This window comes from Columba livia, chromosome 25, assembly GCF_036013475.1.
Source record: "Columba livia isolate bColLiv1 breed racing homer chromosome 25, bColLiv1.pat.W.v2, whole genome shotgun sequence".
Lineage (NCBI taxonomy): Eukaryota > Metazoa > Chordata > Aves > Columbiformes > Columbidae > Columba > Columba livia.
Window position 1 is genome coordinate 292,777 of NC_088626.1, and position 15,994 is coordinate 308,770.

At 60.6% G+C, this 15,994-nt stretch overlaps 3 protein-coding genes across 7 annotated transcripts; all 3 read right to left on the minus strand.

Annotated features, from left to right (window-relative positions):
* Positions 1-838: 838 nt before the first annotated feature.
* GPAT4 (glycerol-3-phosphate acyltransferase 4) lies at positions 839-8,970 on the minus strand. Of its 4 annotated transcripts, XM_065040799.1 has the most exons (15): positions 8,830-8,897; positions 7,546-7,822; positions 7,225-7,407; positions 6,233-7,123; positions 4,791-4,860; positions 4,330-4,627; positions 4,112-4,186; positions 3,596-3,685; positions 3,384-3,477; positions 2,898-3,013; positions 2,648-2,703; positions 2,231-2,316; positions 1,906-2,034; positions 1,756-1,835; positions 839-1,167 (listed from the first exon to the last, which is right to left on the minus strand). In XM_065040799.1, exons 4-15 carry the CDS (start codon positions 6,395-6,397, stop codon positions 1,059-1,061), a joined length of 1,368 nt encoding a protein of 455 aa, XP_064896871.1. In that variant the 5' UTR covers positions 6,398-7,123; positions 7,225-7,407; positions 7,546-7,822; positions 8,830-8,897; the 3' UTR covers positions 839-1,058. The 4 variants fall into 4 exon arrangements, with proteins under 4 accessions (XP_064896871.1, XP_064896870.1, XP_064896872.1 ...); XM_065040798.1 differs by lacking the exon at positions 7,546-7,822 and having other exon boundaries at positions 8,830-8,970; XM_065040800.1 differs by lacking the exons at positions 7,546-7,822; positions 8,830-8,897 and adding an exon at positions 8,408-8,802.
* Positions 8,971-9,000: 30 nt separating this feature from the next.
* On the minus strand, positions 9,001-10,329 carry LOC102087059 (protein phosphatase 1 regulatory subunit 3C-B-like). Its single transcript, XM_021298954.2, has one exon. It carries the CDS (start codon positions 10,327-10,329, stop codon positions 9,463-9,465), a length of 867 nt encoding a protein of 288 aa, XP_021154629.2. The 3' UTR covers positions 9,001-9,462.
* Positions 9,001-15,902, minus strand: GINS4 (GINS complex subunit 4). 2 transcript variants are annotated; one of them, XM_065040821.1, is made up of 8 exons: positions 15,746-15,902; positions 15,460-15,546; positions 15,054-15,167; positions 14,729-14,826; positions 14,347-14,435; positions 13,922-14,012; positions 13,709-13,815; positions 9,001-10,372 (listed from the first exon to the last, which is right to left on the minus strand). In XM_065040821.1, the coding sequence occupies exons 1-7, from the start codon at positions 15,848-15,850 to the stop codon at positions 13,719-13,721; spliced, it is 681 nt and encodes a 226-aa protein (XP_064896893.1). In that variant the 5' UTR covers positions 15,851-15,902; the 3' UTR covers positions 9,001-10,372; positions 13,709-13,718. The 2 variants fall into 2 exon arrangements, with proteins under 2 accessions (XP_064896893.1, XP_064896894.1); XM_065040822.1 differs by lacking the exon at positions 9,001-10,372 and adding an exon at positions 11,695-12,115.
* Between the last annotated feature and the right edge of the window lie 92 nt (positions 15,903-15,994).

Sequence of the window (15,994 nt, forward strand, 5' to 3'; positions counted from 1 at the left end):
GACCCAAGAGATGGGGTTTGAAGCCGCTAACAATACAAAGCAGGGAGGCTGCATAGAAGTAAATAATGTACATAAGGGTAAGTGCATTGCAGCTCTTGAGAAAAGACAGGGAGTTTCTGGACTCTTTTTCTCTCTGTTGCTCTTTTCCCTCTCTCTTTCTTGGTATAGTGGTGTTTCATGCAAATAAAAACAAGTAAAGTAACTTGAATCTATGTAGGCAGCTAGTGCAGGGAAATTCAAATGTAAGGACGCTTACACAGAATAGCTGTGTTTTCACACAGTATCACAGTACGTTTGGGATTGGAAGGGACCTCAGAAGATGATCCAGTGCAATCCCCCATGGAGCAGGAACACCCAGATGAGGTTACACAGGAAGGTGTCCAGGGGGTTGGAATGTCTGCACAGAAGGAGACTCCACAACCCCCTGGGCAGCAGATGCTCTCCCCCAAAAAACAACAGTCGGGGTACAAAGGAGGCATTTAAAATATTGCCTTCTATAGCACTCTAGAAAACAGGAGCGGGCTTCTGCAGTGAGCGGCGCAACAGCGTTCGCTCACACGAGCACGCAGCCGACCCCGTCGAAGTGCTGAAGTTTGTAGGCACATCAGGAAAACTGGGAAGTACGTGGGATGGATGCTCAAATGCAAAGAGGCTGCTGCTCGCGGCTCCCGAGGGGTCTGTGCGCTCACGGGGCTCGTGAAGACTCCCCTGGTTGTCACGGCAGCTCATCCAGCGCAGCTCACCCGTTTCTGTGCCGCGGGAGCCTGGTGACTGACACACACGCACATCAACACACCGGTCCTCCCCCGGCCTGTAAACACCATATGGAAGCACAGGACACCATAAGTGTTTCATTTAATGTTGCCCCTGCAAGGGGCTTCACTGTAACAGTAACAAGAAGGCATCTTTGCCGAGAGCTGCCCAGAGACTCCAGGCAGAATTGGCGCCTCTGGAACGAACGGCCAGAGGCTGAAGGAGCCGGCCCGGGCGGCTATGGAGTCCCCAAAGTCCACACATTCGGAGCTGCCTCAGACCAGCCGGCGCCGGAGGCGGAGGGCTCAGGAGCGGCTCCGGTCCTCGTGGTTGCCTACAATCATTTTGCTGTAGAGTTTCTGTTGCTCCTCCTTGAACGCATCTTTCACCTTCTCCCTCTTCAGTCCTCCATCCCTGGGGAGAGAGTCAAATCACCAGAGGAGCTGCAGGTGTGCACTGTCCGAAACTACATCTGGGGCTGCTCGGAGCTCCCGCGGGGGCCGGGCAGTTGCCCTCGCACCTCGCCCTGCCAGGGCACCCTGCAGAACAGCTGCGGCACCGCGCTCTGCCAGGAGCTGTGCCCACGGCCCCTGAGCGCAGCACGGCAGCCCCGTCAGAAGGGCGAGCTGCTCCAGCACCCCCACAGCAGAGCCCGGGGAGTCCCCCCGCCTCCCCACTCTGGAGATCTCCGTGCCCGCAAAAGGCAGTTCCCAAGCTCAACCCACTCTGCTGAGCAGCATCGAGCCAGAACCAGGGCATCCCAGGGCGAGCTGCAGTCACAGAACAAAGCCCTGGTGCCCAGCACACCCAGCAGAAGCGAAGACTGGTCCCTGCTACAGAAGAGCAGTTTTGGAGGTCACAGGCAAGATATATCTCGATGTCTCCATAATCCTACTCTGCCCAGTGCAAGACACAAACTGAACTCCACAGCCCACAAGCACATACCAGGACCCAGAACAAAAAACCCTGGCACCAGGAAGAGAAACGCGCGCCTGGACTCACCAGAGCAGATCCACGAGGCCTCCCTGCCTGGCAATGGCTGACTTCACTCGATTGGCAAAGTGCACAGCGTCCTCTTCGGGCTGCGGGAAAACAACAGTGTTCAGGGGGAGCAAAGGGCCCGGCGGGTCGGACCCGGTTCACCCCACGCACCTGCCGGGTCATCGGGGGCAAGTACCAGACGCTGCAGACAATGGCCCAGCTGGTCATCATCCTGAGCAGGTAGGTCACCATGCCGTACTTGCTGCTGTTCCAAAAGGCATCTCCAAACTGCGGGTCGTACTAGAGGCAGAAGAGCTCGTGAAAGTCAGGCGGTGGCTGCACCGTCCCTGAGGCCCCCAGTCCCACCCCAGCCCAGGGACAGGCCAGCGCTCCCAGAGCACCTCGAGTGACCTCGGGCCAGGCTGCTGACCCAGCAGGGCCAAGACCAGGCTCTCACAGAGCCGCTCGTGCCCTAAGAACGTTTGCCTTCTCATACCTTGATGGCTACGGGATAAACTGTGGCTCCAATTTCAAAGCTCCCCTTCTTGAACATCATCACGGAGGTGTTGTTGATGCAGGTTCCTGTAAGAGACCAGCACAATCTCCTCAGCTTCCCTTTGCGAGCTCGCTCACAAGCCTCGGCCACACGCTGAATGGCGGGGGCGCAGTGCCCAGCAGCTGCCCCAGCGCTCGCTCCACACCCTGTTCTGTGTGCGCAGGATGCGGCACCAGGACACCGTGCATCCGGCGGCCACATGCTGGGGTCAGTCAGCTCTACAGATGCAACAACCCCTTTGTCTCAGTGAAGGGTCCCAAAGCCCTTGGCCGCACAAAAAGGGAAGGAACAGAGATGCGGTGCTGTCCCAATGTGCCCCCTCCACCGGGCGCTTGCCCGGCCTTGCTCCAGGCTCACCTTCTGGAAAGATGAGAATCGGCAGTTTGCTCTTGTCCTGGACGTGCTCCGTGAGCCTGAACAGACGAGTGACACCCGTTAGCACAGGGCACAGCAGCCGTCACCAGCCGCCCGCAGGGCACCCTGCAGTCACCGGGGCTGCCTGGCTGCCAGCAGCGGCTCAGCCCCCCAGCACCCACGAAGCACAGCAACGCCCTCACCCAGCCCGCTCCCAGCCTCCAGACCCCGCCGCAGCCACCAACCGTCACACCTTTTGGCGACGAGGTGACGATCTTTGACCTCAGAGCGCTCAAACCAGACGTGGGGGCAAGCCTTCACCATGGCTCTCTGAATCACACCCATGAGCCCCCCGTGGATCTGACCCACCTGAACGGGGCAGGAGAACACAAGTTACGAGACGCAGCTTCACAGCCCCGCTGAGGTTCATCTCCCCACCCCTGCCCTGGCAAGGCTGAGAGGAGAAGTCCCAAGCTCTGGCTGGAAGGACAGACGTAGCCTCAAGTCTTTTCCACTTCGCAGGAGGCCCAGCCGGGGAAGCGCTTTGCTCAGAGCCCAGGCCCCGCACCGCAGGACACCTGTGCTCGGGGGCTGAGCGCCCTGCGATGTCACGCAGGGACAAGCAGTTCTGCACGCTCGAAAGCCTCTTGCTGCCTCCTCCCTGTCCTGCACATGATGCTGCTGGTCCCACCACCTGCGCAGCCCAGCCGGGCAGGCAGAGCTGGGCTGCAGACCTTACCATTGCATAGTAGCCATCGCTGGCCAAGATGATCACGTCAATGGGAGATGTGTGGTTGGCCACGCAGATGCCTCCATTCCGCGGCCGGTTTTCTCTGAATGCAAAACAAAGGCAGAGATGAGGGCAGAGGAACGGAGCGCGAGGCCTGCGAGAGGCGCAGCACGGAGCGGTCAGCGGGAAGCAGCGCCCTGCGGCACACGGGCCGTCCTCACCGGTCGTGGTAGGTGATGATGGCAGTGAGGGCACGCACGCAGATCCGGTAACACATCAGGTGGACGTGCCTGCTCAGGAACTCCTTACACCTGCAGCACAGGACAGAGACCATCACCCCCCAGCCCTAACCCCTAATGGTGCCACCCAGCCCAGCTGCCCCAGAATCCAGCGAGACTTCACATCCCTCCCACAGACACGCGTCTTGTCCCAGGTTTTGAAGTCAGCTTATGACCACCGATTCTTGACTGATGAGAACCAAACTTTGGTCTCTTTCTTCTGTTCCCATCCTTCTCCGAGCCCAGGGCTGAGCACTCTGCCACAGCCTCAGTGCTCACACCCAGCCTCTTTGTTTAAAATGACAGGGTGTCTGTTCGTGAGGGGTACAGGCACCAGGACCACCTGCCTTGTCTGCAGCTGGCAGAACAGACAGGCCTTGCAGGAAAACTTCAGGATTATCAGGTCTCAAACTGCACGTGGGGGGTCCCCATCCCCCCTTCCTTCAAAGACAAACTCACCTGCCGTTTGGCAAATATCCCACCACTGTGGTACCAGTCACCAACAAGCTGATGCCAGTAAACGCCAGGGCTATCCTGCAGAAAGAGGGAAGCTACGCGCTAGCAAACCCACAGGCCCTGCTCGCCGAGCGGCCCGTCTCTCCTGACCACGGTGGCCAGGGTCCGTGGGCTTGCAGAGCCCCGGCAGCCCCGCTCCCGGCTCCCGCGGCCGCACTCACCGCAGCGGCAGGAGGAAGCAGTAGCGGATGAGCACGCCCAGGCCCCAGAGCACCGTCAGGCGCAGGCTGATGTATTGGAAGTTGTAGTTGGTCCTGCTGAGCAGGTTCCAGGACTCCAGCTCTTCAGCTGAGAACCTCTTGGTCACTTCATCATCCATGATGGTCTCAATGCCTTTGCGGCAGAAATAGAAGACATCGGAGAGCTCAAACTCAGGAGTGTCGAGGGCTTTGCCGCTGCCACTCCGGCGGATCTCCTTGATCTCCTCTTCCAGGGATGTTGGCTCCTTTGCAATGATACCTGCAACAAGCCACAGGCAGCTCTGAGCAAAGTGCGACCTACCCGCTCGAGGACAGCTGAGAGCCCGGCCCTGGCCCACCCCTCAGCTGCTCAGAGACACATCTACCCCATTTCCATAAAGAGTTTTGAACTTCATATGTGCCCACATAGGGCAGGACCTTACCATTGATGTAGGGCTTGTATAACGGATGGTTCTTCTCCTTGGCACCGCGCTCTATTCTCAGCGTTGCCCACTGCAAGAGACGCACGCGACAAGTGAGAGTCGCACGGCCTGGAGCCGCACTTCGTACCACCCGTTTTACAGCCACCCCCCAGGGAACACCCTGGCTAAGGGGAGACGGGGCTAACGCAGGACACTTCTGTCCAGAACTGGAAGAGCGAACGACGGACGCAGAGGCTCCCCTCCCCCACCACTAAGCTGCGGTTAAAAAAAAAATAGACTTCAAAGTCTTTTCAGAAAAACAGTTTCAAAATACAACACCAAAACAAAACAGGCGTTGAGACTGAACATTCCTGAATTGAAGAGAGGAAAAAAATAAAAACAAGGTGAAAAGTTCTATTTTAGATAAACCGAAGTTCTTATTAATTTCTTCTCCCAGTTCGGCCACTGAATTTGAGGACTCGGAGTTCAAGGGCTGAGCGTTGCGCGCTCCGGGGCCGCCGTCCCGAGGCAGACGGCACAGAGACGGTCCTGGGGAAGACCGGCCCTGCCCAACAGCAGCAGCCGTGCCATAAAGCCTTCAGCAGCTCCAACTCCATGTTTCAGAGGCTGAGGCCTCCCTATCGAGAACACAGCAGCCCTTTCCTCTCGCCTGGGCAGGAAGGGCAGGGCAGGGCGGTGTACGCCTTATCTACCAGGAGTTTGGCAAAAATTCTGGTCTCGCCAGGGACTTGCTTCAAGGAGAGGCGCTGGCTGTGAGACAGCCCATCAAATCACCCTGCCAAAGGCAAGCAAGGGAAAAGCGTGACCCCAAGCTGGAAAATTCCACTTGGCCTCCCTGTGCCCAGGTCAGCGAGGGCTGCTGGGCGCCCAGGGGCTGCGGGTCCAGACGCGGCTGCGGGCGCAGGGGACGAGCAGCGACACCGCGGGACAGACGGGGGTTGAGGCTCTGGGTTCTGGCCAGACTGCTCGGGGCTGGCGGCACAAAGTCCTGCCCAACCTCCTGCTTCTGCCTCCTCCAAACGTGCGCTGGGGAGGAGCAGCTCGTCCCTCCCCATCACACCCTACGCCCCTTTGGGCTTCTTTCCACATGAACTGTAACAGCCTCTGCCTTGCCCGGGACATCAACGCAGCGGCACACGCCTCCTCTCAGCGCACCTGCAGATCCCGCCGTACTGTGACACGCTTACGGGCCGCGCTACTGCGGTACCTGGAGGTTTACTGGATCAATTACAGGGAAAAAACAGCCCACAAACAGAAGTCCAGCAAACTGCATTTGGCTGGGATGACCCATCTGGGTCATCTGGCACCAGCACGTCACCAGCAAACCAACCTGCACCCCAGTCACCTGCAATGCTCCGAGGGACAAAAGCCTCTTCCGAGCACAACCGTGCTTGAAAAGACCCCCCTGTAAACACACAGAAAATTCTGAAAACATGACTTACCTGAAAAATCTTCAGTAATGTTTTCATGTAAACCTTGCGGATGCCAAAGGAGACTCCAAAAATTGCTGGCACAATGATGAAAACCAGAAGCAGAGTGAAGAGGACAGTTATAGAAATCCCCAAGAGATTAACAACCAGGCTGTCAAAGGGGAGCAGGAGGAACATGGTGAAGGGCGCAGGCACGGCGGTGCCCTGCAGCCAGACAGAAAGGCTGCCCACAGCGAGTAACCAGCCCGTCTGTTATTCAGCAACAGTCCCACACACGCACCGAGTCCGCAGCCTGCTCACAGACCCCATTCCAAAGTTCACATCCTTTTTGGGCTCTGCGAGAGGGAACGCAATGGGATCAGGGAGAGCAGTTGGGAACACCGCCAAACAGCCTGCCAGGAGCCCGGGGGCGTCGGGACAGCGCGGGCTGACGGGCTCAGGGGCGGAACACGTGCAGAGGCTCCTCCATGGGGGTGCGATGGGCACGGCAGGGAAACGGCGGTGCGAACAGACACCCGCCCAAGGTGCCACCGAGCAAGTCCTGCTGTGGGGCAGCGTGCGAAGAAGCTGGCAGCAGAATCCCCTCCTGGCTGCTGAGAGCATGCAGAGCCTCTTCACAGGGATACGGTGGAGTCCATCCCTGAGCCAGCATTGGAGGAGATGGAGGGAGCTGGCACTTGTAGGAGCCTGCCGTACGCGGAGATGTTATTGTTCTCTCCGTGAGAGCGCAGGTGCCAGCACAGATCCTTGCATGACGCCTGGGACCAGCTTAATTTGGGAGAGCCCTGGAATCCACTGACGTTGAAGGGTCGTTACAGACACGAATGAAGCCTGTGTCCCTGGAAAGCTCTTCAAACAGCAAGCTGGCTTCTTGGCAGAGGAGGAACTCACATGCCGCCAGTGCTAGTGGAGGAAAGAGAAACCAAAGTCAGGCAGGTCACGCAGCTCGGAGAGACGTCAGCCCAGCGAGGGTGGCGGGGGCCAGGGACAGCGGGCTCTGAGACCTGGGAGGCAGCGCTTGGGCTGAGGTCACATCCCTCGGGGCAGCTCCTGAGATGCAGCAGACTTGGGCTGGTGCTGCAGCTGCTGCCTGGCACTGCCACGGGCTTGGGAATCACTCCTTGCTGCCACTCGTCCTTTTCATACCATCCACGCCTCCAATGGAGCAGGCTCGTCCAGAACCACGCCTAGAGCACAGGACACTGCAATCAGCCCCGAGTACAGGAAAGGAGCCAATGCAGTGACAGAAACCCCTTCCTCATGACAAAGATCTTGTTGCCTGCCTCATTTCAGAGGCATCCCAGAGCACTGAGCCAGCCGGGTACCTGGATTCCTGGGCAGGAATCACTTCCTCTGCCCCTGCACGGCCGCTCCGCAGACAGCCCAGGGCAGGAAGTCAGCCCAAGGGGACAATCATCGCTGGTGATTAGCCCCAGTGGAACGTGTTGGGTGACAGGGACCAGCCAAAGGTCAAACACCCATCACTACAGCCCATCCGGGGAAGGACATCCTGCACCACACGGGTACGCACGAGGCCAAGTCAGGCTTGTAATAAGAGATGAGTCTGCTCAAGGGAGACGTCCCTCTGGACGGAGCACCCGCCTGCGGATGGGATTTAACAGGAACCCGAGAGGCACAGGGGAGCAGAGCCCGGGGAGACGCTCTCGCTCCCTGTGCCGTGTATTCCAGCCGCTGCTCCCAGGCACTGCTGCTCCAGCGACACTAAGGACGCCGCCAGTGCTTCAGAAGAACGCGCTGGCCCGCGCAAACCGTGCCCTGGGACCGGCAGCTCCGCGGCGCCACGTGTCACTGCCCGTTACGCCGGAGCTGTCACCCGTCAGCACCGGGCCTCGTGCTGGCAAACCGGCCGGACCGGCCCCGCGCGGGGCTCGGTGACCGCGTCTCTTCACCGTGTCCCCCGGCGGCGCGGGCCACGCACCGGCCACGCGAGACGGGCCCGGGCGAGCGCAACGGCCCCGCCCGCAGGTCACCGACTGCGGGGCTCACACCGGGACGGTGCCGCCGCCCCCGCGCTGGGAGGAGACCCGTGCGGCCCCGCAGCCCCGGGCAGGGGCACGACCCGCGGCCCGGGGGCACCACGACCGCCGCCGCACCGGCTGCAGGGCCAGCGCCCAGCGGGGAGCAGCGGGCCCGGGGCGGCGGCAGCGCCGGCGCAGCGTTACTCACCGGGACACGGCCCACGAGCGCGGCGAATCAGCGCGCGGCCCGGGCTCGGCCCGCCGAGCTTCGCCCGCGGCGTGTGCGCGCCCGGCAACGGGAGCCCGGCGGGCAGAGCGGCCGCCGTGCCGGGGAGGGGCGGCTGGTTCCGCTCCCGCGGGCCGCGCTGTGGTACCGAGCGGAGCGGAGGACCGGGCTGTGGCACCGGGCGCTGTGCCGGCCGGACCGGACCGCACTGGGCGCGGGGCGGCGCTGCGGCGCGGCCGGCACCACGGCGGGGAGGCCGCTCGCCCCCAGGCGGCCGCCGGTTAACGGTGCGGGGCCGGCCCTGCCCAGGAGCCCCGATCGCGCCGGGCGCGGGCAGCCGCCGGCCCCAGGCCCGTGCCGGGAGGAGCGGCCGCCGGTCCCGAACGGGCCGGTCACGCACTCACCTGCCGCCGCTGCCGCCGGGACCTGGCTCCGCCCCAGCCACGTGCCGTGCGCGCCTCCGCCCGCGCTGCGTGCGCTGACGTCAGCGCGCCGCCCGCGGGGCCGCGCGCGCAGGAACGCCCCGCCCTCCCGCGCAGCCAGCAGGGGGCGCCCGGCGCAGGCGGAGCCCGAGGCGCGGTCGCCAAGTCACTTTATTAACCCCCGTTACACGCACCGCGCCCGGGGCGGCCCCGGCCCGGAACCCCCGCGGGACCCGCCGGCGGCTGCTGCGCCGCTGTCACACGGGGAGCGCAGCCCCTGCCCAGCAGCTCTGCACAAGGCACTTGGCCAGCACTGGGACCCGGCTGCTCACACGCTGGTTCCACCCGAAGCGCCTGACAGACAGCCCGGGGGCTGCAGCTGTTCCTCCGTCCCTCTCGGGTCAGTGTCACCTTGAGTCACGCTGAGCGGCAGCTTCCAGCCAGCGGTGAAGGAGCTTCCATGGAGAGTGGCAGCCGCTTGTACAGCAGCAGGTTGGACACATGGAGAAGCCAACAAACTGGGAGCAGCACCTTCTGCGGCTGACCCCTCCCCACAGCCCCTGTACCACAGCGGGGACAGGGAAGGGACCTACAACCTCTGCACACACTGCTGTCCTACCAGTAGGGAGCCTGGGCCTCCGTGCGGCGCCAGGTCTGCAGGTGAGAGAGGACCAGGGCAGCAGCTCGAGAGGTGCCGAGGTGCTCCCAGGCACTGCTGGCACTCTTCACGGCGCGGGAGGGAGGGCGGGTCACGCCCACAGGGCAGATCCTGTAGTTCCTCCCGTGGTTGTTGTCCCAGTGGGTCTTCTGTCTGCACTGGAAGGAGATGCAGAACTCTGTGGCCCTGCAAGAGACAGATGGCTTGGGCAGGGCAAGCTCAAAGGAGAAAGTGTCTGTGTCAGCTGAGCCATACGTGCTGTGCATATACTGGCAGGAGATATCTCGGAAGCTCTTCCAGCCATCAAAGGTGATGCGGACCATCACTTTCTTCTCATACTCAATGTTTCTGACCTTCACTGTCCCGGACAGGGCACGGTCCTGGATCAGGCAGTTCTCCAAGCAGACAAGGTTGCTGTGCAGGCGGCTGCGGAAAGTCACGTAGTCCACAGAGGGCTGTGGAAAGTCCAGCACATACCTGCACACCTCTCGGCAGGAGCTCCGCAGCCTGGGTCGGAAGCAGGCAAGGTCAGACAGGGCATGCTGCAAGTCGCAGAGGTCCTCCTCGATCTTTGAGAAGAAGCGGACAGCTGTCAGCGAGAGCCCCTTCATGTCAGCGAACACAACCCTCTTCTTCTTCTGGCCCTTGGAGCTCTTGGTGCTGTCCCGCCGCTCAGGTTCAGGTTCTGTGCTCAGCCTTTGGTTGAGACAGGATCTGAGGGGTTTGCGCCCCCGGCTGACCCGCAGCTCGTCGTAGGAGTTCAGCAGCTTGCAGATGGGGGGTGAGTGGCTCAGGCAGACCCGCACGGCCAGGTCCACGGGCATGGCTGGTGGGGTGACGGCCCCGGCACTGCGCACCTGGAAAAGCCTGGAGGCGAAGAGGGGGTCAGGCGGCGCGTCCCCGGCTGCCGGGCCCCCGGCCGCGGCCAACGGCCTCTCCGCTCCGCCCGCCCCCGCGCTCACTCCCCGCGGCTCACCCCGCCCCGTCCCGCTCCGCTCCCGCTGCTCAATGGAGCCGTGGGAGCGCCGGCGGCCGGGACACCCCGCGCAGCAGCCAATCAGCGCCCGAGACACGCCCCGAGCGGCCAATAGGAGCGCGGCGCTGCCCCGCCCCGGCCGCTCCTGCCGCCCGCTGCTGCGGGGCCGAGCAACGGGGGCGCACCGGAGAAGGGGGCGCAGCCACCGGGCCAGCCCGGGTACGGAAACCGCCCTCCGCCCGGTAACGCTCCCGGCCGCAGCGCTCAGCGATGGAGGGGGCTAAGAGGAGGAGCAGCACAGAAAAAGCTCCTAATGCCAAAAAACCACCATGATGATAAACGTTTACTGAACTATCCCCACCTGGGGGAAGCTCCAGGGAGAAGAGGAGCGTATTCCTCTCACAGCTCCAGCTGGTTTTATATTAATACACCCCTTTTCAGGCACCTGTTCAAAGACAGCTATTTCCAGAGTGTCTAAGCACAAGAAAATCCAAGAGTCATCCTCTATCAAAACTAACACAGAAGTTTCCTACCCCGGTTCCTTGCCCTGAAAAAGAAATTCACTCACATCTGAGCAGGCAAGAGACGCTGTGGTGTCCCTGACATGGATATTCAAAATCACCTTCACTGTTCAGCTCACATGTGACTCCTTGACAGAAAAGCCTGTCACCCAAATCAGATCACCCCCGCCCTGTACTCCCTGCTAATCTCCCCAGAGCTGTCTGGCCATTTATGTTTAAGAAGCCCTGATTGTTCCTGCTGACAGCACAGATTTTCATCAGCTCATGACACAGCCTCCCTATCAGCACTTACGCCTGGCTTTCCATCGCCCCCACGCCTGGACGTCTCCAGCACAGCGCGACACCTCTCGCAGCGCCGCCAGGAGTGAGCTCGAGCCCAGCCCTTGGCAGGCAAACCTGCACCTGAGCCCCAGCCTCAGCCAGCAAAAACACCGGAAAAGGCAGCAAAAGGGTCAAAGCAGCACCATCCCCCGGAAGGGGGCTCGGAGACTCCCCTGCGAGGTGCAACTGCGGCTGCACTGCCCAGGTCACGACAACAAACTGCCTTTTCTCGGAACTAAGGGCTCATGGTCTCACAGTGGTCTGCATTTGAACCTTCGAATACCTGGAACTTCGTCCTACAGAATTTCCAGTTTCCCCACCGTCTACGAAAATTTGTGTAGGTGGTTATTGCTACTAAAGAATAATCAACCTTACCAAATCATGTTATTTATTTGGAATAATTTTCCTGCAGATGCCCTGGAAAAAAGAAACAGAACCACTTTCATATTACTTTTCCTAGACAGGACTTCTGGAGGAACAGCTCCCTGGACACGAGCTCCCAGGCCGGTATTCCTCAGTTCGGGGAAGCTGCCATGACCCAGAAGCACTGCAGCCCACAGCCAGGGCCGTCCCCTCTCACCACCAGTGCCCTCCCTGCGACCTCTTCCACCATCCACCTACTTTGCACTTAGAGCTAATCACTCAGTAAACCTGAGCTCCTTCCACCTTGGAGGGAGCAGAGAACAGGAGATGCATCTGAGCCAACGGAAGCTGGAAAAGCTGCTCCCACTCTGCACATTCTTGTTCAGAGGCACAGATTAAGGCGGGTCTTCTCTGCTGGGTCTTCTCTGTCTAAAAATGCAAGCCAAAAGCATCACCTCCTCAACAAAGTTGCAGACATTTCTCCCCCAAAACAGACAGAGGCGCGGTGTTAGCAGTGAGGCAGCATCTAGTCTCAGAAGTGTCCTGGTATTCAGTCACAGGACACAAAAAGCAGACAGGTATGCCAGAACTGCATCTCACTATCCGCCTGGCTGACTTCAGCCCGCCTGCCATCTTCAGAAATCCGCCACGGCCCGGGAGGACGCTGCCGCGTGCCAGGCGCCGGACCCCAGAGCGGAGCCGCGCTGAGGGCACCCTGGAGAGAACGGGACCCAGCTCGGGCTCAGCCGCCAGGACAGGCGGCCCTTCTGCTCACATTGCTGCGGCCATGTGAGCGGCAGCAGCGAGGCAAGAACCAGCTGTCTGGATAACTGTCCAGACAAACTTAATAGGGCCAAGGAGAAAGTCTGCCAGACCTGGCCGTTCTCCAAGCAGCTCTAGAGCACGCTTCTGCAGCCGCAGATTAACAACGCCTTTGGCTGGGAGCTGCAGTCACCTCTGCGAGCTGCCTGGGCTGCAGATACGGGCTGGGCATAATGCACAGTCCTTCCCAGGGGGCTGTGTGCAGCTATGTGCTACTGATTCCTAGGGATTAAACCCAGCCTCCTCTTAATATCTGTACTTACAGCAATCTTCTTTACCTAAATGGATTCATTAGGAACACTATAAACCACACACGCAAAGCCACTCACTCTACAAGATGCAAGAGACCATTCTGGGAACGCTCTGCCAGCCTCACGCTCCAATATCTGAGCTGTAGTTTCCACCCTTAACGTGATTCCAATCCTTCCTGTTCCTTGCGCAAGAACCGAGACGTGCTCTACCAACAAGTATCTTTGTGTGGTGGTTTTTTTACCAATGGACCACGTGGCAAATGCGGTGCAGAGGTATCCCTTCAGTTCACCGCAGAGCAACTGGCCACTTGCACAACAGCCAGGGTTGCACAGACCCTGTGGGGAGATCAAAACTGCTGCGGGAAGCGGAGTTTACACAGCCGGTTGCCACACCATTTGGTCAGTCGCCTTCCACCTGATAGCCTAATTTAGAGAACAGTGCTGAACTGGAACAGGAATGAACACACAGCTGCAGGTTTAAAAATAGAGCACCCTGCTATTTACAAAGGCTGTGTTTGCCTTTGAGGGCAGATGCGTCCCGTCCACGTCTGCTGCCACACCAGCCTGCGACCTGGCAAGGCAGCAGCTACGCTCATCCTTCCCTTGGGACGTGAAGGAGACTGTGGCAAGCTGCTGCAAAGCCTTGCTGGAGGGAGCACTGTGACACACGCTCCTGTCACCCAGGAGCACCAGAGAAGGAGCCAGCTGTATGCCAGGCACGTCACGAGCTAGTACGAGTCTGATGAGCTGCAAGGGCAATGAGGCCCCCTGCACCACCGAGGGAACGGCGTCCAGCTGGGTTATTTGCACACTGTCATGGGTACTGCTGCCCTGCCCAGACACACCACAGCCACAGGGACACGTCAGGGCAGCCCCGTGGCCTCACCCCAGCACTCCCTGCTGGCCATGTCCCACCGTCCCCTGCCCTGTGTCACCGCCCCGCACTCACCACTGGCCCCTCAGATGAGCTGCACGGCGCCTGAGGCCACCAGCGGGGCGATGGTCCGGTAGCGGATGAGGTGCTGTGAGCCCTGCTCCAGGTCGATGGTGTACTCCCTGCAGGGACAAGCAGGACGGTGAGCGTCCCCGTGCTGCTGCGACCCACTCCGCGTCTGCGGAGCCACCTCGCTGATGTGCGCCGCACCGGGAAGCGCCCACCTACCTCTGCTCATCCGTCTCTGGCTCAACCAGGATGTTCTCCTGCCGCTCCAACACCCTCAGGAACACAAACGAGTCCAGGTTGGGCTTGGGAACTGCAGACAATGATTCAGAGCACAAGCTCAGCACTCACTCGTGTTCCTCTGCGGGACACCGAGCCGACAGAGGCGCACGAGAGACAGCAAACCTGTGACCAGTAAAGGGAACGCGAAGCACTTCTGATCAGATATGTGCTGCCTCAACGCAGGACAAGACTCGACGTCAGGGGCCAGCACCGTCAAGGGACAGTGACACAGTAATGTCACGATGCTGTCACCACATCATCTTTGCTCCTGCCAGCTGCAGGACTGGCCTTTTGCATTTCGTGTTCCCCAGAGCTCTCCTACACCGCTACTGCTATAGCTGTCAGATTACCCTGGATGTACTCACCTGATTTTAGGAGAGACACTTTCTGCAGGTTGGGCGGCATGTGTTTCAGGGCCACATTTTTTAGATAAGTCTCTGTGTTTGCCATGTACCTGAAACAAATCATTGGAGCATTTACTGGTTTAGTCAAACACAGATTTGCAGGGAGAGCACTGAGTCAAAACTGCAGCCAGCGCCAGCTCCCGGTCCCACAGGCACGCGCGGGGGCCTGCCCTCGCAACCAGCTCCGCTACCAGGGGTATTTGATTTCCACAAGGAAACCTCCTGGTAACACCCACGGCTCTTACTGCAAACTGCTGAGAGTCTCAAGATGTGTTCAGCATAACACAGGGGCAAGTTCTATAACGCAGAAAAAGGGAGGGAGAAGCATCCAAAACATACTCACTCTTTAGCAAAGGCGAACTCCTCTGGTGACAGAATGGAAGGCTCCCCTTCGGCTCGTGACTTCTCCTTCTCCAGAACATGGGGAAAAAACTTCTCTATCTGAAATTGGAACAAAACCCCGAAGACTGAAACAGACCTTACCCAGCAGCTCAGCGTCTACAGCGCCCGGTGGCCTCCCCTGTAAGCACACACACCTGAGGCTGTACTTCAGGGCACAGAGCGCGCCTTAACCAGGCGCCTTGCAGAAGCAGGAGGCCGTGTATGGGTAAAAAAACACTCCTGAAGTTGCCCTTTTTAATCCCCCAGGCAGCACTTCAAGCATTTACCTTCACAAGCCTGCACCTCAAGTAGCTGCTGAGCACGTAACGGATCCTTTCAATCTCCATGCGGTGAACGCTGACCTTCAAGTCTCCGCTCTTCGCCCGTTTCAGGTTTGCCTCCTGAAAGGAAAAGCAAAGAGAAATGAAGTGGCTGGAACGTCAAACGACAAGAAACAGAGAGGAAGACAGGTCTCGTGCACAGGGCCCACAAAACGAGACCGCAGCTGTGACACACGGCGCAGTTTCCTTGCATCTCCGTCCCTCCCCCAGACAAGCTCACAGGAGGAACTCAGGACAACTTTTGCTCGGGGACAGAGGGGCTGCCAGCCTGGCAACCCCGGGGGGACCCAAGCGCGTACGTGGCAGGCCAGGCACGCTGGGCCTGCCTGCGCCGCGGCCGTGCCGGACCTACCATGTGGTCCAGCTGCTCCACAACACACTCCACGATCTCGGGTTTGCTCTCCAGCAGCTCTGGCGCAAACTTCTCGTTCAGCCAGGCCTGCAAGAAGGCACACTGTAGGCAGGGGAGAGGGTGCGCCAGGCACGCCGGCCTCCAGAGAGGCCAGAGACACGGCCCGGCCCCGCCGAGCCCCGGGCCCGACCCCGGCCCTCACGTCCCCCAGGGCGCACCTTCCGGACAGCGTCCCACGGCTCTCCCCGGGACCCGGCCCTCAGCCGTCCTCCCCGGCCCACGCTACCTGCTCCAGGCTGCGGATGAGCTGCGCCGGGGTGAGCACCAGCTCCTCGCCGTCCCCGTCCGAGTCCGCCGCCGTGCCCACGCCCTGCCCGCCCGCCGCCGCCATCCCGCCACCGGCGGCGGCCCCGCCCCACCGCGCAGGCGCACGCGCGACCCGGCCCCGCCCCACCGCGCAGGCGCACGCGCGACCCGGCCCCGGCCCCGCCCCCAAGGAGATGGCGGCCGCTGGGGCGGGGCCGCGGCGGCTGGC